The sequence below is a fragment of the Pollachius pollachius genome, assembly GCF_949987615.1.
Source record: "Pollachius pollachius genome assembly, chromosome: 2".
NCBI classification, from domain to species: domain Eukaryota; kingdom Metazoa; phylum Chordata; class Actinopteri; order Gadiformes; family Gadidae; genus Pollachius; species Pollachius pollachius.
The window spans coordinates 27177463-27203132 of NC_136935.1; the positions used below are offsets into that span (position 1 = coordinate 27177463).

General features: G+C 45.8%; 2 protein-coding genes across 2 annotated transcripts; both read right to left on the reverse strand.

Moving 5' to 3' along the window:
• Positions 1-453: 453 nt before the first annotated feature.
• LOC307070428 (UTP--glucose-1-phosphate uridylyltransferase-like) lies at positions 454-14565 on the reverse strand. Its single transcript, XM_079728884.1, has 10 exons — positions 14522-14565; positions 13036-13151; positions 11849-11956; positions 5707-5892; positions 4878-5011; positions 4397-4694; positions 3841-4038; positions 3070-3312; positions 1210-1314; positions 454-827 (listed from the first exon to the last, which is right to left on the reverse strand). Exons 2-10 carry the CDS (start codon positions 13132-13134, stop codon positions 720-722), a joined length of 1479 nt encoding a protein of 492 aa, XP_079585010.1. The 5' UTR covers positions 13135-13151; positions 14522-14565; the 3' UTR covers positions 454-719.
• A 544-nt stretch (positions 14566-15109) lies between these two features.
• On the reverse strand, positions 15110-25158 carry LOC307070433 (malate dehydrogenase, cytoplasmic-like). The gene is made up of 9 exons (XM_079728889.1): positions 25061-25158; positions 24237-24335; positions 24017-24113; positions 22995-23170; positions 20897-21019; positions 20192-20368; positions 19060-19173; positions 15691-15780; positions 15110-15518 (listed from the first exon to the last, which is right to left on the reverse strand). The coding sequence occupies exons 1-9, from the start codon at positions 25061-25063 to the stop codon at positions 15396-15398; spliced, it is 1002 nt and encodes a 333-aa protein (XP_079585015.1). The 5' UTR covers positions 25064-25158; the 3' UTR covers positions 15110-15395.
• Positions 25159-25670: the final 512 nt, after the last annotated feature.

A 25670-nucleotide genomic window follows, 5' to 3' on the forward strand; every position in this document is an offset into this window, starting at 1 on the left:
ACGGTTTAGTACTTACTGTACCTGTTTGTGTGTGAGCAGAATGCAACCAACAGGACGGCATGCCTGAGGATTTTTAAATGTGTGAGATACTCCCAAACCTTTCTGAATGAAATAAATGAATGGAACTGTTGAGACTCATCCCATCTCTCTGTTAAGGGCTCCGGTCTCAGACCATGAATACATCTTTTAAATGCATCGCAATTGTTCACTCAATTAGAAAACCATGTGGCATGTGCTGTTAAAGAAGCACATTCAATATGCATGTTGTGCGACGTTGTCATGATGGGCTGTTTGAGCCCGGTAATCATACCCTGCGGGTAGGCTCTGAACCCACAACCTTTAGGCAGCCACCTTTACCTCTTCTTGTTCTTCACATGTTCTATAATGATGTACCCTTCCACCCCCCCCCCCCCCCCCCCCCCCACTAAGAAAACACAGCTCACAAATCTTGCACTTTTATTTTCGTCCTACTTTAGGATCTGGTACAAAGTAAGGCTCAGACATCGCAACTAAGTGTACTAAGTGTTCTTTGGCTGTTTGTTCTGAAGGCCACTCTACATGTGAGGAGAAGCCTGCAGTCAGTCAGCAGACAAAAGAAAATAAGATGTTATGACTGTAGGAAAGCGCTTCACTTTTCTTCCGGCCTGTCACATTTGTCAGAGATGCTGTACACGCCTCCAGGTCTTCTTGTTAAAGTAGGTCAGGCTGCCTCAGAGGCCTCAGTGGTCCAGGATGCGCAGGTTACCAGACACAATCTTGTTCTCCAGCACAGCCCCGGCCGGGATGTCAATCCGGTCGCCGTGGTTGGCAATGATGATGACCGTTCCCTGGGAAACATTGGGATAAAATAAATGAACTAACGACGCATTCCGAACACCGTTCTTCACTTATAATGTGAGGAACATTACCATGTTGTGCCCGTGCGTGTAAACCCATTCCAGGGCTTAGAAAGGCGTTTTCATACCAAAACATTAATTTAGAGGTTAACCTATTTATACATATTCAAGATTATAATTAGAAAACACACCGTGCGCAGGTCAGATTATTAGTTAAGACATTTTCTCTAAACCTTAAAGAGCAACTGGTTACCGCTAGTGACAAGTTAATGACTTTGAACCTATCAGAAACCAGCAGTCGGTAAACATGGGTTTTGATAGGTCAGTCCTGAACGCCTCCGTTCTCCCAGCCAGGACCCCTGGAGCTGTGTACCTTGAGGGAGACGTTCTTTCCGAAGGTGACGTCCCCGGACACGGTGAGGTGGTCCAGCTCCAGCATGTCCGGGATGTTCTCGAAGCGCTTCAGAAAGTCCTGAACCTGGAGCCACAGAGACCAGATTAGAGCACCTCCCATCAGGAGGAGAACCACAGAGCAGAAGAGCTCCCATCAGGAGGAGAACCACAGAGAAGAAGAGCTCCCATCAGGAGGAGAACCACAGAGCAGAAGAGCTCCCATCAGGAGGAGAACCACATCGCATAGGACCTCCCATCAGGAGAACCACAGAGCAGAGGAGCTCCCATCAGGAGGAGAAATGTCTGATACACACTTCCTTGAGGACTCGTAAACCAACGTCTATCTGCATGTTGGGATTAGCACAATTGATCAACTCCCCTTTGTGTATTAGTTAAATTATACCATACATTCTGTGCCAGCATATTACACTTGTCAGAATTTGAATTAGACACTGGTTCTTTGTAGCGTCCCTTCATCAAGACAATCGTGACCACTTCTCCCCTTCCTAATTAACTGTGTTGATTATTAACCTAGCCTCTGCGGCCACAGCTGACGCCTGCCATGACCAATCAAGCAGCGTTCACTCCCATATAATTTTAGTTTTATCACACCTCGAATGATGTTTCTCGATAAGAATCACACGTTCAAACTATTTGTCTTAGAGACCTTTCTTAAATAATTAATGAAGTGAGGGCGCCCACTCAAGCCCTAGGCCTTGCATTTAAGAATAGCTGTGGGCGTTGGAGGCTAGCTGTGACTCTTAGGGACTAGCTGTGGGCGTTGGAGGCTAGCTGTGACTCTTAGGGACTAGCTGTGGGCGTTGGAGGCTAGCTGGGGGTGTAAGGGACTAGCTGTGGGCGTTGGAGTCTAGCTGTGGCTGTTGGAGGCTAGCTGTGACTCTTAGGGTCTAGCTGTGGGTGTTGGAGGCTAGCTGTGACTCTTAGGGACTAGCTGTGGGCGTTGGAGGCTAGCTGGGGGTGTAAGGGACTAGCTGTGGGCGTTGGAGACTAGCTGTGGCTGTTGGAGGCTAGCTGTGGGTCTTAGGGACTAGCTGTGGGCATTGGTGACTAGCTGTGGGCGTCGGGACTAGCTGTGGTTGTTGGAGAGTGGCTTTGGGTGCTAGGGACTGGCTGTGGGCGCAAGGCCAGGCTGAACCGGCTCTGTCAACAAATGATCGCCAGTAGAGCTTATTAATCAATAAAGCCATGTTTTATTTATTGTGTTTCGTGGACACAATATTGGATTGGGATGTGATTGGCTAGTGCCCAGCATGGATGAAACGTCAGCCAAGGTTGAACATAGGTGATGTGAAAATATGCTCCTCCCAGCTAGCGCCTAGCACCCCAGCTAGCGCCCAGAGCCACAGCTAGCGCCTAGTGCCCAGCGCCCCAGCGAGGCCCCAGGGACGTCGTTATGGGCTCCTCTCTGAGCTCGTCGTAGAGTCCCGTCACCATTCCAGGTTAAGGGGAGAAAATGTGATTTTGTTCTACAGGTCTACAACAATAGGGTTCACACCAACACACAAACCCTTCTTCAACTGACCCTTTAGGGTCCATCTGGTGTCATCGTTTGAGCTCCGCCTTAAATACAGCCCTCCCTGTTTGGACTTCCTACCTGCATTCCTGGGCTAATATGAGGGCTTGTCAACCTGCCAGACAGCCTCCACGGCTACAGCTCAAACACAACCAGCTGGTTAGGTTTTATCATGCTCCTTCGTGCCATTAGCATTTGATAACATCCCCACAGCACATTCCTCCACACACGCTCCTGACTGTACCATGACCTCACGGTGACCTTCCACTCTTGCTCTGCTCTCTGGTTAATCCTCACGGCCCCTACCTTGGTGAAGGAGCTTCCCAGCTTGACGTGCGGCGTGGAGGGGAACTCGCGCCTCTTGCTCATGGTGAGCGAGCCTGCCTCCAGGCTGTACAAGTTGGACATGACCAGCAGCAGGTCCGAGGAGGTCTTCACGGGCAGGAAGCGGCTGCGCGGGACGTTGACGCCCAGCACGTTGTCGAAGCACTTGATGGCGGCTCCCACCGCCGTCTCCAGCTGGATCACATTCAGCCCGCCGTCCAGGCTCTGCTCGTGGGCGAGAGGAGGGCGAGGTTAGGGGGCCAAACCTGCACAACCACAGCCACCTGAGTGCTGCCAGGTGAATCATAGCCCCGCCTTCGTCCGACTCCTCCCTTCATTAAGGTTGTGGATTAAGTCATCAGGTTGGATTGGACTGGCACATTTGGGACATGCTTGTCATCTAATCTTGTGCTGCCGCCTAAGCCAGCAGAGTTGCTGTTATCTGTATTTTAGTGGGCTGGAATGTCTAGATTAGTGGGTGTTCCCCTACCAGTGAAAATGATCCTAGCCCCCTATGTCTGCTGCCTCCCTGCTGCATGGCCCTTATTCTGAGAATGTAAGCCTCTCCAGAGTGTTTCTGAGAAAAACTAAGTGAACGGCCGCTGCAACCACACATGACCCTTCCCGTTTTGATTTTAGTACTGGTTTAGAGGCAGCCCCATTGAGACCCTGTAGAATCCAAAGCCCTGCCTCCCAGCGGCTGCCAAGCCGGTGGCCTATCGGCTATGAGTGTTGTAGTGGGTTGGTCCTCACCTTGGGGTTGACGATGATCTCCAAGTCCAGGGTGTTCTGCTGCTGCAGCCTCTTGATCGCGGGCAGGCTGATCCACAGGTTGTTGGTGTTGAAGATCTTGAACTTTGTGACTGACTTGAACTCGTCCACGTGGTCTTTGGGCACTTGGGCGATCTCCAGCAGCCTGAGATGGTCTTCGTACTGGATAAGAGTACCTCCCTGCAGGGGGGTCAGGCAGTGGTCAGGCCCACACACACCAAGGATGTTCACTTTCATTTTCATATTTAGTTCCTGTTTATTTGATTCCATTGTTGTTGATGAACCTTGATCATTTCCCTGACTATCGTGTTTAAACAAAGCATTTCAGATGATTACAGCAGAGCTTTGCACCAGAGGACATCCAATAGAGATGGTGTCGTATGATCTACTATCCCAGACACCTGTAACACCTACTACACCCTCGAGGATCATCGCTTGATAGGAACATAAAAAATAAACAAGAAAGAACAAACCGAACATGGATAAAACCCGAGATCAAACGGCGTCTGGCCACAGAGCGCCACAGGGCTGCCCTTACCTTCACGTCAGAGCGGGTTTTGTCAGTGACCTCCATGATGAACTCACAGCGCCGGCTGGCTGGCTGGCTCATCAGATGGTGGAGGATGGAGAGATCCACAGTAGCCCCCAGGTTGTCGATGTTGGATACGAAGATGTACTCCTTGCCCTGGGCCAGCAACGTGTCCAGCAGGCCCGAGTTGTGGAAGCTGGCGTAGATGTCCCCGTGCCCCGGGGGGTACCAGGCATCGGCGTTCTCCCCCTTCATGCCCAGGTCACTGGCGATCGGAAGCAGGGACTCCTTGTTTATCCTCGGGTACCTGGTTTGAATACGCGAGTGGAATGATACGAGAAAGGGAGATGATCAGGGGCAAAGCATGGCTTTGGCTGCATGGGACGTTCTTCCTGCAGTACACAGAGTGATTAAATGTATCAGCATGAGGAAGAGACAATCTAAATGAAGGGGAGGGAGAGAAAGACAAAGTGCTGTGTGTGAGAGTGACCTGCTCTGGTTGAAGGTGTGGATCTTGACACGGTGGTGTGTGTATTTCTGCAGGATCTTCTTGGTGTCTTCATCGGTGTTGAAGGAGTTCATCAGCACCAAGGGAACGTCAGCATTAAAAGTCTTGTTTAGGTGCTGAGGAGACGGTAAACGATAGATGGATTCAGAGTGGGGTAGCCTGAGACGTCAATGTTTGGGTCCCTCTAGAAGTAAGGGATAGCTCCTGTACTCTCAAATGTATCCTTCTCATTTCCATGGTAGAATGTGGCACAGAAACAATGGTTAAGGTGCTGAAGGAAAGATTTGAGAGCTTTAATGTGAACAAATTAGTCAGGGATGGCAATCCGTCAACTATTAGTGTGTGTAGTGACATGCTTTGTAAGATTAGCGGTTTCCAGTTGATGAGCCTGCCTCTGTGTGCGCAAATTTAGATTTAAGACCGGCCCCAGGTTACCTCTGACCAATCAGGGTATCTCTTCCTTGATTACTGCAGATAATTAATCTGCAGGGAGGGGACGTTTTGCAGGTTTAATTTCAAAATCGTTAATTCCACTCTTTTCTGCTCTCTCTATACAAAGCTCAAATCTTACCTACACAACCCTTAAGGCTTCTATTTTCTTGATAAATATTCAGAGTAGGTTCATCTTAGTCTAACAAAACACAGCTTTGTGTGAATCTTGTTTGTCTGAGTGGTGAAATGTGTATTACGCAAGGCTGCACAGAACAGTCACTAAGAACATGTGCTTCAGCAGGGATGGTCCCTGCACATCCTTCTCTCAGACTAGTCCCTTCTACACATCTCTTTAATAAGGCTGTTGCACCACCCCCACCTCTATCTGCTGCACGGTGAGGTCCAGGAAAGTGTTGTCGTTGCTGACGCTGATCAGGCTCTTGGGCCCCTTGCAGCCCATGCTGGTGCCCAGCCCCCCGTTGAGCTTCAGCACCACCAGCTTGTTCAGGCTGCTGGTGATGCCTTCAGGCCGGCCCTGGGCCTTGATCTTCTCGTAGGACAGGATCTGGGCAAGGGGAGGACAGAGGAAGTCCAGTCACAAAGGTGGAGCGTGTCTCATTGGGGTTAATGACAGTATGAAGTTAAATGACCATATCAGACCTAAATGTTGAAGACCATGTTCAGACCATGATCAGACCAGCTTTACTTTGCTGATTTCTGTGTTTTCTACAGTTAGAAAATCATTTGATATTGAGCCCTACTTCTAAAATACTTTTGTATGTTGGGGTGGCTGCCCTATTAAGAAACTAATTTTGTGACTAGGCACGGCTAGATAAGTATGCATGATTACTTCAAACATAAGACCAATGAAAGGAAAATATAAAAATGTATCAACATATATTGCATTTACTGCAGTACTGCAGTCGGACAGAAATTATGTCTTTAAAAGACATTTGAACAATCTTCAAACTAGTGTCATAGTTTTGCTGTAATGCAGGCCCGTGTTTGATGCCCTAATAGTCCAGTCATTTTAAGCCAAAATGGGGGTCAACCTAGAACAAATTGCAACAGAAGCAAACTTAACTGATTTTGTATCCTCAATATGTCCCGAGTAAGGAAAAAAAACACGAAGAATCCCATTAGGGGAAAGCTTCGAAAAAAGACCCATATGCCTATTCATTGGTTTCTCACGTGAATAGGGTAAAAATTGTAACCTTTAGATATCACCATGAAAATTTTACATCAAGACTAACAAAAAATGTATTACAATTTTCTTTTAAATAATTTGTTGTAAGGCTGGTTTAAAGTACTTCTTCCTGCCTCTATGTATTAATGCACATGAGTAGCCTAAATGGGTTCCATTCAGACCTTAACATTACGTATTTTATTGTTATATGTCAACAAATTCTACAATACATTTTCACCTGGCTATACCCAATGTTTAGATCTGTTGTGGTATTTATGCAAATTAGAACATACATAATTAGATTATGCACCGTTAGCTCATGTTAACAAACAATTTCAAAATACTTTTAATATATTTTTCGTTTGTCTTGATGTGAGTAATCAACTCAGTAATTGATATGGTGATATCTAATGGTTAACATTTTTACCCTATTCACGTGAGAAAAATAATTAATAGGCGGATGAATAGGCTATATTTGGGTCTTTTTCAAAACTTTCCCCTAATGGGATTCTTCTGGGCGTTTTTCTACCTTACTCAGGACGTACTGAGGATACAGAAGCAGTTGAGTTTGCTTCTGTTGCAATTTGTTTGACCTTTTTTCATAAAATGACGGGATTATAAGCAAGCCAAGTTTTATTTGTCACATCAAACCTTCTGTGGTAGCCTTGGTGACTCTGTGTCCTCCACTGCTCCCCTCTCATATGGGGTACCACAGGGCTCTGTACTTGGCCCTCTTTTATTTTCCCTTTATCTTCTCCCCCTTGGTTTGATTCTCAGGAAACACGGCATTTCTTTTCATTGCTATGCAGATGACGTCCAGATTTATGTCCCTCTTAAAAAGTCAGACGCCTACAGTTTTAAGCCATTGCTAGAGTGTTTACATGATATTAAAGCCTGGATGTCTCTTAACTTTTTAAATTTTAATGAAAAAAAGACTGAAGTCATGGAGTTTGGTGGCACTTCTGTGACCCCCCTGGTTGATCTGGGTTCTTTAGCACAGTACAACAAGCCAATTATGACCAATTTGGGGGTAAAAGTAGGCTCATACCTTAAATTTGACAGCCAGATTAAAGCTGTGGTGAAGTCTAGCCTTTTCCAGTTGAGGCAGCTGGCAAAAAATTAACCAGTCCTTTAGAGACAGCACTTTGAAACAGTAATCCACGCCTTTGTGACAACCCGGCTGGATTACTGCAATGCACTTTATATGGGGGTTAGCGGGTCCTCCATTGCTCGTCTGCAACTGGTACAAAATGCTGCTGCCCGTCTTTGAACTAGCACAAGAAAGTATGAGCACATTTCACCTATTTTAGCTTCACTCCACTGTTTGTCTGTCCATTTTAGAATTCAATTTAAAACTATTAGGGGTCCGAGCAGCGAAACTGCTTGGTCCCCTATTGTTTCACTAACGTTTTTTTTCCCCTCAAATTCTGTAAAAGTCATACTGCAGCCTATACCTTAAGTCAAAAACTTGTTGACCTGGACTCAATATATTCTTTCATCATATTAATCTCTAAAATCAGATGCATCTTTTTCACCCTGGTCTTCTGCTATAAAAATGTTTACTTTTCCCACAATTTCATAGAAAATCCAAACGTCCAGTCTCACAGTCCCATTTTGCCTATATGACCATTTTGTTATTGTATAACTACCATACGGCTATCATTAGGTGGATACCATTAACAGTGCAAATTTTCAGATCTGTTCTATTTTAGGAAAGCCCTTAATTCTCTTGTGAAATGTGTGCTTATCAATCAACATTTTACCATGTGAATGAGGCTTCATGCAGTTCAGGAATGTCAGTGGCTCAACGGGAAAATGCCTTGTATTGGTGATCCTTTGGTTGAGAGTTTGAATCCTGATTATAGCATTATGAACAAGCTGAACATGACTTTCGGCCATTGCTTTGCAGCTCAACTTAAAGCCGAGGCACAGTATTGCATTAAGTGGAACATCTTCATCAACATCTTTCCTTCATAATTATATGTCATAATTATATATCTTCCATTAGTGTGTTCTTGACTTTTAATTTTGCTCGGACCCCGCTAATCACCGCTTGCGGTTATATTTTTATTTGTTTTTAAAGCCTTGAATGGCCTTGCTCCACCTAACCTCTCCGAACTGCTCCACCAGCTGACCAGCTGCTCCTGACAGAGCCCAGAGCCAGGCTAAAACTTAGAGGTGAACAAGCTTTTTCCGTTGCAGCTCCAAAACTGTGGAATAATTTGCCACTTCACATCAGACAAGCCCCTTCACTGTCTCTTTTTAAGTCCCATCTTAAAATTCTTCTCTTTTCTCTGGCTTTTAACTCCAGGTAGCGTGTTGATGTAATGTAGATGCGTTGATGTTATGTAGATGTGTTATGTGGGCAGTGTATTTTTATTTATTTTATTTATTGGATTCTATTTGGTTTTTATCTTTTTATTACTTTTTATTATTTTTATCCACTTGAGCCCCTCATCTTGTTTCTTATCTTGTTGTTGTACAGCACTTTGGGAACCTTGTGTTTGTTTAAATTGTGCTATATAAATAAAGTGGATTGGATTGGATAGTTTACAACACTGGAATATATTTTCGATCCAATACATTTGAACAAATGTCAGCTGAGAGGCTCCTAGCCCCAGCTAGTTGGGATTCTACAGAGGTCGGTTATTCTGAGGCTGAACCTTATGTTAGCCCGGGTATTTTGGGAGCTGTGCTCGATATCGGGCTCTGTGTATGTGCGTGTGCGTGTGCGTGTGTATGTGTGTGTGTGTGTTGTATTCCAGCTTTCTAAAGAAGTCAACCTTGTTTATCAGACTGGGCTGGCTAGTTTCACCATTAATGTTAATTACTGAGTTAAGAAATAAGGTTTACAATGTGTAATAGCTCATCAGAATTACTACCAACCTTTATAAAAAAAGAATCCTAAAAAACATATCTTTAGTCATATGTATATATGATCTAGGTATTACGCCGCGTTCACACTGCACACGTCCGTTGACGGATCTCATTGACTTGCATGGGGTGCTCTCCAAATGCATTGTGGGTCCGTCCGTTCTGTCGGCTCCGTTGCCTAGGTCAAAAAGTTGAGAAATGTTCAACTTTTCAGGCAGCGACGGATCCGTTGGCCAATCAGATTGCGTCCCCCATACGTTAAGACACACCCTCCGTCATCCGTCCACAGACGTGTACAGTGTGAACGCGGCGTTATACTTTACTGGCAGTTAGCAGATAAATCCAGTTATGTCTGGATACTTGTACATAGGCTTATATTTTACTGTTTATTTTGTCTGTTAGAGGGTAGAGAACAATACATAACCCTGACACGAATTTACAAGAAACTAAAACTCAAAGCCCAATTGCCCCTTGGATTACAATTACAGAAGCTCAGTTTCCACCGTAGGTGCAGAGACAGGAAGCTGCTCCTGTCTCCAGAGCTGTCAGACCATGGGGCCCGCCTGCTCCAGAGCTGTCAGACCACGGGACCCGCGTGCTCCAGAGCTGTCAGGCCACGGGACCCGCCTGCTCTAGAGCTGGCAGACCATGGGGCCTCCCTGCTCTAGAGCTTTCAGGCCACGGGCCCCTCCTGTTCTAGAGCCGTCAGACCACGTGCCCCTCCTGTTCTAGAGCTGTCAGACCATGGGGCCGCCCTGCTCTAGAGCTGTCTACCTGCTCCAGTGGAGGATCTCTCATGACTCAGGAGGACTATCTTATTATAGAGTGTGTGGCTCTGATCCCACGTCAAACCAGGGTGTTCTGCCCAGGCCTGGAGGAGCTCAGCTCCGGGTCTGAGAGGACACCAGACAGCCAGATGGAGACTTCTCTCTTCACCTGCTACAAATCCATTCTACCATGTTTCTTAAGGATATTGGTTATAACAGAGATATATATATATATATATAAAGGGATCTTTACAGTGTGTTCAGGTCTGTACGTACCCACACACACGCACACACACACACACACACACACACACACACACACACAAATGGGGCTTCCTTCCATATATATTAAGTACTGCTACTACTACTACTACAACTACTACTACTCTATTAAGTAGGGATCGACCGATACAGATTTTTTAGGGCCGATTTATTTTCATCATCCTTAGCCGATAACCGATACGCCAATACCGATTTTTTTGAGCCGATATTTGGAGCCGATAATACCCTGGAAATCCAGGGTTCTCGCGAGAGCATAATTTCAATTTGCTCAGCGAGTCACTCTGGGAACGAGCAATATACTTGTGTATACTCTGGGCATCCCCTGGCCCAGAACATTAATCAATCACATCGATGTATCAATATAGGCGGGCCAAAAGCGTTGCTGTTTTACTGACCGGATACGGCAAGAGTCTTATCTATTGGTTAGCTCCACTGGTCTGGATACGTCACCCCTTGTATTCTTCTGATTGGTCATAGTGTTATCCAATGTGTGTTATCCAGTGATACTTTCAAATGCATGCTTGGTGCCGCCCCTCGAGTTGGGCCATTTTCATTACTCGTTGCCAGACCCTACAGCTTTCTAGATGTGGGTCTGGATTTCCAGGCTAAGCCTCCCTCAATTGACATCATAAAAATTACACAATGATGATAACAAATGTTACAATGTCTCAATTTTTAAAAATTGACATTTATTGAACTGTGTAAATCATGGCAAAAATAAATAAATATTGGCCAATACTATACACGTTAAAAATGCTGATATCGGCCGATGATATCGGCCGGCCGATATATCGGTCGATCACTAATTACTACTACTACAAATGATCCCAGATGGATGTCTATAGTGTCTGGAGCACACACAGACCTCAACACACGGACCCCAACACACTGTACAGATCACACTGCGCTGATCACACTGGCAGATCACTCTGAAGGTCACTGGATTGGGGGTTATGGACAAATGTCAGCCGAGAGCCAGTTGGGATTCTAGAGAGGTCAGACTATTCTGAGGCTGAACCTTCTGTTAGCCCAGCTATTTTGGGAGGTGTGTGTGTGTGTGTGTGTGTGTGTGTGTGTGTGTGTGTGTGTGTGTGTGTGTGTGAGTATGAAAGCTTTTATCCCAGTTTTCAGAGGAAGTCGACCAACCTTAGCTCATGTTACTGACTCATAAGCTACATAAATGGTGTTCCACTTTCATTGTTCTCGCTGCCCCATCTCCCGCATTACCAAATGAACATCTTATAGATAGTGTTTCTAATTGGATCTATTATGGTCACTATTTAATAAACAGACCCTTTATCCAAAGCAGACGAGTAGCTAGGGATCAGGCCTTTGACCTTTGACCACCGGGTTCAAGCCCAGACCTCAGAGCTGTGTGGGGGAAGGAACCAGCCTCTACTCTGGTCACCTACCAGGTCTTCTGGAGGTCTCTGGATCTTGGACCACTCAACTGAAGGTCCTGTCCGCTGGAGGAATCTGTGGAAGATGCATCTGAAGCCCTCAAAGTCCTTCTTGGAAATCTGCAACAGAGAGACAGAAAGAAAGACCGAAGGAAAGAGAGCGAGCGAGGGAGAGGGATAGAGAGTCAGCATCGACCACATGTTATAGGAGTGTTGATCTTCAACTCTATTTAATAATAATTCGCCGAAGGCAAAGTGAATAGTGGGGAATAGAGGCTAGATATAATAGAGGTGTAATAATTGTTAGTATACTACACGTGAACACTCCAAAAAAAAACAAGATAACACTTTTTGCCGGGATTTTTTTGTTTTTATTAGCGGTGTATTTGTTTTTATTAGCGTGTAGCATATACTAATATGTTTTTATCACAGGGTCCAACTGCCGGATCCACCATGTGTAGTGGGTGGGTTTAGTTCCGGCGATCATGCCTCTATTACTCTAATGAATAGTAAAAACTCATGATGAGGAGTTATTAGGATAGCAGTGTCTGTCTGTCTGCCTGTCTGTGTGAGCTGTAGCAACCTGGGGGTTCTTGACTCTAACAGATAGTACGGCAGTCCTCAGACCAATGACCCCCTGCAGCTACCGCCTCCACCAAGGGGCGATGACCCACTAGATACACACAACCTCAGGTCGACAACAACAAACAAGACGTGTTTCATGTATACATTTTAACTGGATGATCTGTAGGTCAAAGACCGTGCTTCTTAAGAATGCTGAGGACTTTTAATGTGCTCCAAGTTATGAATCAAAGGGTTGTCCTGTAACTCTAACCAGACCCCAAGCAGCCGGTCTGCTCCAGTCAACATGAACATGAAGAGGAGGTGGTCTAGCCATAATGAGGAGGCAGACTGGCCCTCAGCAGGAGGAGGAGGTGGTCTAGCCTTAGTGAGGGGGGCAGACTGGCCCTACGCATGGAGAGGAGGTGGTCTAGCCTTAGTGAGGGAAAAGGAGGCCCTCAGCAGGAAAAGGAGGTGGTCTAGCCTTGGTGAGGGAGCAGACTGGCCCTCAGCAGGAAGAGGAGGTGGTCTAGCCTTAGTGAGGGGGCAGGAGGCCCTCTGCATGGAGAGGAGGTGGTTTAGCTTTAGTGAGGGGTCAGACTGGCCCTCAGCATGGAGAACAGGTGGTCTAGACCCACCTGGGCCTCGGGGCCGGTGGAGGACAGCAGCAGCTTCTCCAGCTCCTCGTGCATGGTCTTCTCATGCTGCTGCCGCAGCTGCTCCTGGAACTCTGTCATGCCCGGTCCGGCGAGGACTGGAGGAGAGAACATTTTAATTAGACACTCAAACAGACCTGCACCACGCAAAACTGAAAGAAGAAAATAGACCAGGCCCGGAAACCAGCGTTGTTTTCTAGGCCTGAGTGTATCAAAATGAAAAGAAGTTTAACAAAAGAGGAAGTGGTTTAAGACTCACACTTGTCTGCTCAACACGAAACTACAATCACAATCACACCAAAGTAGATATTCAAACGCATATCATTGGTAACCGCATACTTATTTACCACAAGGTCCAACCTGTGTAGCTGGTGTTTTAAGTGACTGAGATATTAACCCAAGTACCTTAATTAGTTATATGGTAATGGTGAGTTATAAGTCATTTGTATTGGAATGAAGTGGGCTGTCGTACCAAATCAAGTCTTCTAGCAGAGAGTTAAAACCCATCTTAATAGTGAGAAGCTTCTATTGCGTTCTTCTGTAACAAGTTGTACTATTCAACTGTTATAGAGGCCTGCATACAGCCTTTATTAAATACGTTAGGCCTACATGTGTAGGAAGAATGTATGTTGAGTCTATATCACAGATGTGTGATCAACTCTGGTGCGTGACATAAGTCTAAACCTGGAGTTAAAGTTGGTCTTAACACAGGAATAGGTATGAAAAACAATAGTGTAAAAAAACAAAGATATCAAAGACATCATTTGAAAAAAACGTCTTAAAACTTACCAGCTACAGTGAGTGACATTTTAAAACAATAATGATGATGAGGGGAAATATATTTCCAAATAATAACAAATATTCGTGTATTTCCAAAGCCTTTCGGTGGTGATAACCTTATTAAAATTCAGTCAGTCCCTTTGCTAAATCTAGAATCTAGTCCGATCGGTATCCTCGGCAGATCAATCGGAATGTCAATGAGTCCCAGACCGTAAAGAGCGCCTGGAAACGGGCGCACAGATGCGCGGCTGCCCGGGAGACTGGCGAGGCTCCGGACAATCACAGATAAGATGACAGCACGCCCCTTTGTTTGGCCTGACGTCAAACACTGTAGTTCCTGGTGTGTTTATTCATTCAATATTTATCCAATCGCGCTAGGCGCGACTCTTCCACACACGCGCAACACATGTCGGCTGAATCACAACACGGACCCACGGAGCCACACACCGGTCTGTCAGTGGATGTGTGAGGACTGGACTGACCTATAGGTCCGCCTCTGGCCATTTGGGCTCATCTGCTTTCACGTTGCTATAGCAGAAGAACATGCACACACACGTTTCTATTGGCCAACGTTAACATGCAAAAAAATAAAGTCCAGAGCATGTTAATAAAGTTAAAGTCAATATACACACGGCATGGCTTAACGGACAGAAACCAGAAACATTCCAACACCTAGAAGTTTGCAGACCTTGCAGCTCCTGTGAAGCGACGCCCGTCTGCAGCTCCCAGAGATCTAGCAGGAGCGGACGTGACGTCGTTTGAAGTCGGCAGAAATAGTTCAGTACGTGCATGTTTAAAAATGTCGCCCTCGCGGGCACGAGCTGCTCCTACTGGCAATAAATGCCCATCCTAAATTATTTAAATCGAAATTGATTAATGGCATGATAAACTTAAGATACATTTTATAATCTGTCACAGTCGAAGTTTAAACTGAAAATTTTGGTTTCAACCACCTGTTTGATCCAGGCGGCTGGGAGCGGTTCAGGCGCCTCCGTGTGGCGGGAAAGACTTTATGAATCAGTAAAACCTAATAATTGGTTACTAGGCCACTTACTTGGCTCTGAATGCAGTTGGAACAAAAATCCGAGGGTAGAGTAGCCTTAGCGATATGAAATACCAGTTGAGTACTCACAGGATTTACTCATTCAACCATGACAAATAAAACCATCTTACATCCAATACAGGAGACTTTAGATGTGACAGCTTGTGGAAAGCGGCTTTCAACCCAATATCTACTAAATTTTGTACAATAACAATCCGAAACTCTTGGTAGTTTTATCAGTTTTGTTTTATTGTTGAATAGTATTTTCCAATCACAGCTCTTGGACAGCTATTGGGTGTTCTCTACCAAAGAAAGGGACAGTTTCCCCAGGTCAGGACAGGACAGTCAAACGTTGATTCTTCCTCAAAACCATAGAAGGAGGCCAAGTAAAACACACATACACAAACGAGGACCGGGGAGGAGACACACAGGGCTGCTGAGGTTGGAGCGGGGGTCCTCAGAGCCGGGAGACGGGGGACTCGGGGGGGTCTAAGTGCTGTTGTTGTTGCCCAGGCGACAGTCATTGGGACAGGAAGGCCATGGCGGTGTCGCGCTCATCAACCAGCTCGGCGGCTGTGGCCTCCATCTTGGCCCGGGAGAAGTCGTTGATGGGAAGCCCGTCCACGACCTTCCAGCTCTTGTTCTGGGGGAACAACAGCGTTAGCCTCCCACACACTGAGGAATGCTTCTAACCAGTCACGAGTCATTCCCCATTCCTTTAAAAGAACATAGTGGCATCAAACTGCCACCCCCGGCCTTTAGTTCGGCCTTCAGTTTAGTAAAACACAGGGACCCCTAAAAGGCCCGGGCATCACCTTGAGCTGGATGGGGAATGAGTAGATGAGATCCTCAGGAATGCCGTAGGAGTTGCCCCCGGCGTAAACGCCCATGGAGATGAACTCGCCCTGTGATAGGAGACACCGTTACACACCACGCCACAACACTCAGCCAATCATACTCAGCAGACATTACATTCTCAAAGACCTCCTCTGATAGAAGGCTGCAGCCTTAAAGATGAACTGAACTGAAATAATCAACATCGATAACGTGTTAGTTATGACCATTATAAAAAAATGAAACTAAAAAAAAACATATTTTTTGCATAAAAAAAAAATCAATATATAGCTTTTCTTTTAGCAACAAAAGAAAATGCAATTTCGATGACGTCACTGGCATGGTAGGACTAGGTCGTTGCTGCAGACACGCAAACGTCTTCTACACTCCACGGCGGAAAGTAGTGATTTTCCACCTTCGGATCATGTTGGTGTGCCTGTGTGCGTGTGGGTGCTGCCGGAGCATGGACACTGCCATTGAATCGGTCTGCTGCCGAGAGGTCCCGGTCAACCTTGACCATCTAATGGTGGGATAAGGTTGCATAACCATGCATAGGGCATTTCGGATGCTGTGCGGCGAGAGAGAGGTTTTGGAAGTGGCCATGCTCTCTCTAAGAGACGTCCGAGCGGAGACACTGGAGCGCCCCATAAATAGCAACCACAAGTAACAAGGCGATCTTTCCCCCTCCGTTTTTATTTGATGCGTTTCAGGAATATCTCCGTAAAGACGGACTCATTGAGAAAACGCATCAAGCTATGCAAACGCTGTAGTACCTACATATTCAAGGCGCTGATTCTCCACAAAAAAATGTGGGCCGCATCAAGCCTGCGCGCATCCAGCCTGCGCACTGTATACAAACATTCAAGTCAAGGAGGAGATAGCAGTTGTTAAAGCTTTAAGATCGAGTAGAAATAATTTTGAATGTACAGTTAGTAATTAAATTGACCAAGGGGCTGTATTTAAAGCTACAAAAATGATACAAAAAAAACCTGTAACTTTCACTGCAACTCTAACGTCGCTTCAAGGGTCCACACGAATCCTAACACGAAACCGCATAGGGTCCGGTTTTATTTGAAACCACCCTGGGACCATTTTTGGGACCTGTTAAAGAACATGGTTTATTATCTGCCTAATAACATGGTTATTAAAGACATGGTTTCACCAAAAAATCTGCTCCGTGTGGAAGGGGCCTAAAAGATGCACTTTGGGAGATACAAAATGATGAGCATAGATGCGAGGCGGATTCACGTTTACTTTAGGTGGAGGTTGGAGGTTTACTTTCTGGTGGATGTTGATGGATATTTCACAGAAGGATATTGCACAGATACATCTTACTATGAAACTACTTCTTCGAGTGTAACTCCCTCTGCATCAGCAAATTGGCTAGTCGGCGAACATCAGGGTGAGTAGAGAGGGACATATGTGGAACTTCTGTTTACAGCAAGCCCCCAGGAACAGTGCATACTTCCGCAATCCACCAGTGCTCAGCGGCCAAGCCTGGTATCGCAGCTGTTTAAGCGGGTTGTGAACGGGTCCCTCGATTCAAGGGGCCGAGGAGTAGATACCTCCGTTTACTCCAATACAAGTGGGGAACAGGAATGTGTCTCCGCAAAAAATGTCTGGATATCAATCAAAGGCTCACAATTATCTTTATGCCATGTACTAAAAAAAGTATGTTTTCTCTTTTCAAAACACAACCTCAAGCGTTTTATTAGCCGTTTTATGTTATTATTTTTTGCAGGAGAAGGAGGGGTGTGCAGCTGAAAGGAGTCGTAGTGAAACAAATGTTGTTTCGGCCCGGCATTCGAGAGGGCCTAGTGCACGGCTCCGTTAACTTCTCGTGTCCGAGGTTTTTCCTTTTACTCAACATGAGGTAAATTGACGTTGATGGTTTTTAGGCACTGTGGTGACTTTTTATCACTAAAAGTGTTTTAGTGATAAAGGGATTTTTAGACTGGTTCAGCTGCTGCTCAATGACTCACGTTCCTCTGCTTGCGATCATTGCAATTCACCATTTATTGATCCATTTATTCAAAAGATCCAAAGACAAAGAACGGGTGCATTACGATATATTTTTTATAATATTGTCAATAGCCTAATAATCATTTCAGTTGAATTAGTATTTATTTTTTCATTTGCTTGTTTAGCTATGTATGACAGTTAACAATGTTGGTGTATTACAATTATTTATGTGGGTAGGCTACTCTAAGCTCGTTGCTGATCGATATGTAACCATTTATTTGTGTATAAATAATTGATTGCATTTTTCGTAAATAGTTGGATGGAATCTGTTTCTTATGCAATAACATTGAACAGTATTTTTTTCTAGGCCTACATACCTTTACTATGTTGTTGGTGTTATATGTTATATGGAGCAATCTTTTATATTTATGAAGTTAACTTATACTTCCATGGTCGGTAAACAATGCGACTACGATCGCTCAGACATCGCTTATGATGCTACAATGCTAACAATGCTAGAAAACAAGAACATTTCTGCATCCGGTACGTCATGAACTAGGGCGTGGCTAGGCTCCCATCATGCAGAAGCAAATCTCTCCTTAATGTTGCCCTGCGACATTGAGCAGTTTTCATAGGAATGAATGGCCGCCATTTTGGAATCCGCTATCCATTCTACAATAGGTCCATGGTTTACAGACCTGCCGTGGTTTAATTAGCAGCTTCGAAACATAGATCTGTGATATCGTCGGAGGAACAGTTCATATAATTTATGGTCGGAGTGCTAGCTTGTAGAGATTGACATGACAGGGGCTATCAGAGGGTTAGCCAGTTTTAAGGCTGCCAGCCGTTTGGTTTCCTATTCAAAAGGTAGCCTGTGGAAATGTATGATTACTCCAGCTGCCTTGGCCCTATATAATTCATTAATGCAGGGGCGATGCAGTATGATCCTCCTGTAGACCTGGTTGTTTGCTTTTCTGTAGCCATTTCAGCGAGCCTCAGAGTCTGACTCATTAACTGCTATGGCTGCTAGAGCCGCAGAGTAGGAGTAGGTTACCATGCCAGTGACGTAGCTGATTGTTGAAATCCAACACGGCGACGCCCCGTAACATAAACAACACTTTCACCGTACAATTTTATCCCTTTTAGCAAGTTCAGCCATTTTTAGTTATTGTACCAATGAGAAGATACATCTGTTATATCAACTAAACTTAAAATTTCAGTTCAGTTCATCTTTAAACCTCCAACAACTGATAATCAACACAGATACACTTCTTATAGAGGTACATTTAACGCTAACAGATAAACATGGATACACTTCTTATAGGAGGTATGTTTAACCCTCTAACTGATAAACACAGATACACCGATATGTTTCCTCTGGGACGAACCTCTTTGGTCCCGAACCAGATGTCCCTCATGTGGTCGCAGATGGCCTTGGCGGCAGACATGGCACTGGACAGCTTCCTGGCCTTGATGACGGCAGCGCCACGCAGCTGGACCGTCTAGGGGCGTGGCCAGGGAGAGGGCGTGGCAAGGAAGAAGAGCAGATAGGAGGGGTTACCAACACAGGAGGGTGGAGGACTCAGTCAACACGTCTGCACGGAGTGTCACCAGTGGAGGCCAGCTCCACTGGTTCAGACAACATCAACAACGTTAGTCAGTGTAGGCCCAGTTGATCCATCTCGGTATCAATGGTTAAAAATAGTTGCATCAAATCTACCTTGCTGGTTCGTCTCATGCAATGTCCTCAAAGTCCTAGCCAATCCCATAATTATTATTTAAAGTTGTAGGTAAGATTTGTGAGCAAGATTTAAAAATAAACGAACCACCCAAGTAGGACCCCCCCCTCCTCCTCCTCCCAGGCCCCTCACGTTAAGAAGTGGGGCCCCAATGTCCTTTAGTGGACCATAGGACCCACCTCTCCTCCCAGGACCCCCACGTTAAGAAGTGGGGCCCCAATGTCCTTTAGTGGACCATAGGACCCACCTCTCCTCCCAGGACCCCCACGTTAAGAAGTAAGGCCCCCATGCAGCTGTAGTGGGCCATAGCTTTAAAGCATGGAACACAATGGCCCAACCATTGGCCATCTGAAACGCTTGGGCAGACTTGGACGAGTTCGGGAACGGCTCTGTTCCGTGTGTTCAGCTGTGTTGGAAGCTTTTGAAACTGCGCGGACGGTCTCTTGTCCGATTCAACATGCAAAGCCTTAGAGCGTTGGCGGTCTGAGGATTGGAACCATTGGATACTCTGCTTGTGTGCTGCTAGCACACAACCAGCGAATCAGCGCGGTGTGTGGGAGGGGCAGACTAGCGCCATTGGAGTAGCGCCACCCAATTTTAAGGAGATTTATTGTATCTCGTGCAGAACGTACACGCTACTATGTAGTCGGCATTAGTCTTCGTGATATGTTTCAATGCAACTTTCTGCCAACCGGGTCAGACGAGGGGAAACGCAGTGGTCGGAAAAGGCAGTTGGTTGAGTCTGGGCTGGGTGTGGGCCCTTAAAGGCCTCGTCACTCACTGAGATGAATTCTCCCTTGAGCCAGGCGTCGTCTTTCACAGCGTCGTAGGCGGCCACCTCGGAGCCCTGCACCGTCACCTTGGCGTGGTGCACGTCGGGGTACTGGGTGGAGGAGTGGTTGCCCCAGATGATAACGTTCTTCACGTTGTCCGCAGGCACGCCGCAGCGGATCGCCACCTGGTGGACAAGAGCGGGAGGACGGGACGATGAACCCTGATCTGGTGCTGCACCACGGCCAATGGTTGACACACACACACACACACACACACACACACACACACACACACACACACACACACACACACACACACACACACACACACACACACACACACACACACACCTAAACTGCAACAAAACATTTTGGGCAGATGAATGAAACAAATCAATACAAAATATAATAGTAATTCAAAACAAGAGGAAAATGGTTCTCTCCCTGAGATCCACTGTTCAGTGTTTATGCTGCCCCCGAGTCATTGGGAAGCATGGTGCAGTATTCATTTTAATATGCAGCTGGCAGATAAACTGGCACCGCTTGCAATTATCAAGCTACAAATCAAAATTAAATAAATTATTATTTGACTACAGCTATACAGATAGAAAAGTATATCTGCGCTTTCAATTGATCTCCATATCTAGACTTCTCACGCTGAAGTCAGACGGCCCTGAGACCTGGGAGGAGGCCCTGGCCCCTGAGACATGTACCTGGGAGGAGGCCCTGTTGTGGTCCAGACGGGTCAGGCAGGAGAAGTTCTCCTTGGGGATGGAGGGAGCTGACTTGGAGGCGATCAGACAGTTGGTGTTGGCTGGGTTCCCCACAACCAGCACCTGGGCAGGGTCAACAACACGCAGGGTTAATGAGGTTATTCATGCTCCATCCCATAATAGCCTTTATTGGGTTTCCATTCCAACACCAGAGGATTACGAAGCAATCCTCACATTAGGAAGCCCTTAATGGGGAGGTGAACCAAACCTGTTTTTAAAGGTGTTAATACCAGACCTGCAAACTCCTCAGATTAAAATGGGTGACAGTGTGGGTGGGGTGGGGGGGGGGGGGGGGGAGAGAGAATCATCGGTCCAAGGACTGATAGGTGTTTCGAGATATACGGCTACTCGAATTCTGAGCTACCCTGGGCGGGATTTCGTGTGAATATTTATTACGGAGGTTGTAGCACACGATACAATGGAAAGATTTCAAATGACAGACTTGGATGCGAAATGTAGCCCTTTATTATACAGAAATTTGCCGTTGGCGTATTAGCCTAGGACAACACGCTTGCCAGATTATTTATCTAAATAGCCCTATGTTGTTAGAAATTACTAACTTTATGCAAGGTCTACGTTCGTGCAGTACTCAGCATTGACTCGGTCCTAAAAATACAATATTATTGTAAATTATATCACATCAAAAAAGTGGTAGCTAACGTTAATTGTATCAAGCAAACAAATAGCTGTTGTTTAAAAATCTTTTCTCAAGTTACTTCCATCTCTGAAAAATGCTTATGTTTAATAGTATGGATTTGTTTCTCCACTTGCTTGCTGACCTTGCCGTATAGTTTTGGCATCTCAATTTGGCGGAAGTGTGTGCAGGCAGGTAACGTGTAGCCTACCTGGGATCGAGTGTTTTGACCATCTCTTTAAAGCCCTATCGACATTTTGAAAGGGAACCATGTCCTTACACAGGTAAACAGTGACAGCGTTTGTCGTCTTGTTCTACCGCTGGCATTTTGTCGTAAGGACTGGCTTTGGAAAATGCCTGCGGAAGCAATGTCTGATATGCAGAGACAGCTTCACGCTACCAGCGTCTGTCTCGTACGGTGTGGAATGAGAGCTCATGTGAAGGGACTATTGCGCAAGCATACTGCCTGAGAAGGCAGTATCGCTGTCAAATTTGTCCCTGGGAAAAGTAACGTTACGCCGAATTGAAAAAGGAACTATGTTTCGTTACCATATTTTTAGTAGTTGTGCGTAACTTAACTTATTACATGAAAAAGTAGTTAGGTTACTGTATTAACGCATGACTTACTTTGTTACGTGTTACACACAACACTGTCTACCGGTCACACCGGTCTCACGGTAACGTCAAAATCCATACCGTAGCACAAATTACTACTATACCATTTATACTGTACACCCCTACTTCAAATTGACGTTAAGAGTTTCCATCAGACTTGCGAGGTAGCCAGGCGTCTCATCCAAAGGCAAGCTCAGTTGGCGCTGTGTCCTTCAAGATTCTGAAGCAAGTGCTGAGATTCCGATTGGCCCAGAGAAAAGTCAATTATAAGAATTATCCAATAATGTTTCGCAATTCTAGCCTGCATGGCATGCATATGAAGGGCAGCCTCCCCCCTTTCCCCCCCCCAAAAAAAACTCTCCAGTTCTACGCGATTCACTTGAATGACCCAATTGACCAAGAAAACGGCGATTGCGCCGAAAAGCGACAAGTTCGCAGGTATGTAATACGTCTTGTAGGACTACTGTGGTGGATGTTCAGGTATGCGTCTGAGAGCAGGTCATCTTCTCTGACACGTATCGTACTACAGTGTTTGGTTCATTCCATATAAAACATTGCTTGTTATAACGCTTCACTCATGCACAACAACGGTATTGGCTAAATATTTGCATCGGAAAGGTGTCGTAATCATGGAGACAAACCCAACCCTTCCGCAAACTCTTTAGACCAAAACATTTTACTAATCTTACAGGGTTCTCATTCATTTAATTTAAGTGCGTCAAGAGAATTGTTCCTGAGCCTTTTACAGATGTCATGTTGAATGAGTCCTAAAGCCTCCACTAGAGGTACCTTGACGGTCTTCTTGGCGTACTTATCCAACGCCGCCCCCTGGGCCTTGAAGATGGCCACGTTGGCCTTCAGCAGGTCCTTCCTCTCCATGCCCTCCTTCCTGGGCATGGAGCCAACCAAGATGGCCGCGTCCAAGTCCTTGAATCCGACCTCCACTTTGTCAGTGGGGATGACTTCTGTTGGGGGGGAGGGGATAGGAGAGATGTTGTCAGCTGAGACTCGATATCAGGCTAATGAAGTTTTAATGTGTAAATATACACTTCTACAATGGAGTCAAACTATATATACAATGTTATGAGCATTCAATTTGTTCATACGTTCATTAACAAGTCGTTTATCCTCAGGACATCTGGAGTCCTACAATCCTAATACATTCAATGCAAACCCCGCGTAAGTATGGACATATACACTTTCCTATCTCCACTTATCTTAAATGGCCTAGGTTTTATTTTTCTACTTTCACTCCAATGTCATGTCCAATAACATGACTCAGTCACTAAATGCACTATCTTTCAGATAACATACAACAAGATTGAAAAGTCTTTCAATACCTGCTAGTTGCAGTGGTAATAAACACTGTAATATTAGCTGTTGAGCCAGGCTACAATCAGCATGGACTTTAGTTAGGGTTCAGTGGTGAAGGAGATTCCCCTGAAATCTCCCTCCATTGTTATTCCACACCATAACAATGCCATTGGCCTTCTGCACCCACAGAGCAATGTCAACCAGCCAATGGGAAGCCCTCTGGCAGAAACTCCCTCCAAAGCACCATCACAGCCCATTAGAGGGAGACCTTGTAGTGGAGGTTAAACAACACACACAAGACCAGGAACAGTCTACCAACACACATGAACTCTAGTTTTGTTAGATAAAAAGAAAAGGTTTCCTGAGCACAGCAGGGGGACAACACCAGACAGACAGGCAACAGACAGGCTCCCTCCTCAGCAGAGGGAGGACAGACAGAAAACAAAGGGAACAGAGAGATAGATAGGCTCCCCCCTTAGAGGGACAGACAGGCTCACCCCTCAGCAGTGGCAGGGCACAGTCTTGAAGCTCCATGACGACCCCATCCAGGACCGGCAGCATGGGGGGGATGTCGAGAAGGACCAAGATGATGGGCTGGTGATGGTAACACAGACCCAAACATATATAAACAAGTTGGAGGGAAAGGCCTGTTGTTAGGCGCAGCACACAAACAGTGGTTGGGATGAGTAGTCATTGATGCTTATTCCACACTCGTACCTGGTCTTTGCCGAAGACATCTCCCTTGGCGATGCTGTACAGCAAGGAGTAGGCGATCTGGCCGGCTGCGCCAGTCACCACGACACGGATGGGTTCGGCCTTGAAATAAATTATAAAAACAGACCCATTGTCAAATCAAACAATACAATGTCCTACCCAACTGCGGAGGTTAAAATACAGGCATCGTTGGACGGAAGCCTACTTTCGAGGTGACTACAATCGAGAACAGGCTGAGACAGTTTGCGGAAGCTGCAGTGAGCGGCAGTTAGCCAGCTGCCACTGTGATTGGATAATGCAATGTTCCTAAAAAAAAAGATAGGGTTGATTCACATCAATCAAAACATCAATTATGCCACGACACCTGCCACGATGGCATAATCAAATCTGTGACCAAATCAATCCTTTATTTTCTGAATATTGGATGAGCAGGACGCTGCAGGACCGCAGGAAAGAGGCTGCATGTTATAGTACACGACGTGAGGCATGCACTATAACATGAAGGTTGCATGATGTTAGTGCATCACGTCATGATATTGGATCTTCAAGGTTCAGGTTCATTACCCGCTCGTTCCCCTCCGCCGTACTGCGGCCCCTGGTATCGATCAGCTCAACACACAGTTGATCGCATCACTACACCGAGCAGAGCCGATCTAAGAAGGCTGCGGGTGATGAAGTGATGCTCACGGCTATGGCTAGCAGCTCTTCCACCAATGTGACCCCTTCTCCTCAGAATACAACCACGAGAAACATCACCGCATGATGCCTCAATGTCCTCACACACAGCTGTAACAGTCGAACAGGTCAAGTAATGAAAATCATTTTACCATTTTGCAAGAAGTCGAAGAGCTGGGAAGGTCTGCAAAAGCTGTTGTCTGTTGGCGGACTAAAACAGGGTCACCTCTATGCTTCTATTGAAATGTCATGCGGTGGATCAGCCCAGGGCCGCCTCCTGGTGGGATATGTAGTCCCTATTGCTACCGACCAGGCCCTTTTAAAAGCTACAGTTGGTGAAATGAACACATTCACCCATGAAGCACCGCTCCAGCGGCCGCCCATCTTCCTCTGCTACGTCACACCCACATCACCATATTTGGTACGTGTGTTCTGATAGCGCAGATTCTGCAGAAGCTTGAGAGCAGAGCCACTACTGCCCCTGGTGGGGAGCACCGTGAACTGGCCTCAGCCTCTACTGCCCCCTGGTTGGGAGCACCGTCAACTGGCCTCAGCCTCTCAGTGCTTCAATACTATTTCACTCATTGTTAAAGCATAATTTTGCTGTTTTGATCAATATAAAGACGTTCTTCCAGATGACTAGCGTCCTTCTGTGTAGGAGTGTTTATATTATGATGTGTCGTTGTATGACATCTCCCGTGCCTCGCCCAGTTTCCTTCATTATTTCTGCTTCATTGAAATGTTTTTTATGTGTAAACACTC

Bases quoted from the DNA above. Each gene is read 5' to 3' on its own strand.
- LOC307070428 (XM_079728884.1), bottom strand. From the start codon at position 13,134: ATGACAGAGTTCCAGGAGCAGCTGCGGCAGCAGCATGAGAAGACCATG. The intron at 4,695-4,877 runs GTCACTCTCACA...TATTCAAACCAG, and splicing joins CACACCTTCAACCAGAGCAG to GTACCCGAGGATAAACAAGG. The intron at 1,315-3,069 runs GTAGGGGCCGTG...CTGTGGCTCCAG, and splicing joins TGGGAAGCTCCTTCACCAAG to GTTCAGGACTTTCTGAAGCG.
- LOC307070433 (XM_079728889.1), bottom strand. The intron at 15,781-19,059 runs GTTCGTCCCAGA...CTCCTATCACAG, and splicing joins TCTGGTTCGGGACCAAAGAG to GGCGAGTTCATCTCCATGGG. The intron at 15,519-15,690 runs GTGATGCCCGGG...TTGTTCCCCCAG, and splicing joins CATTCCCCATCCAGCTCAAG to AACAAGAGCTGGAAGGTCGT.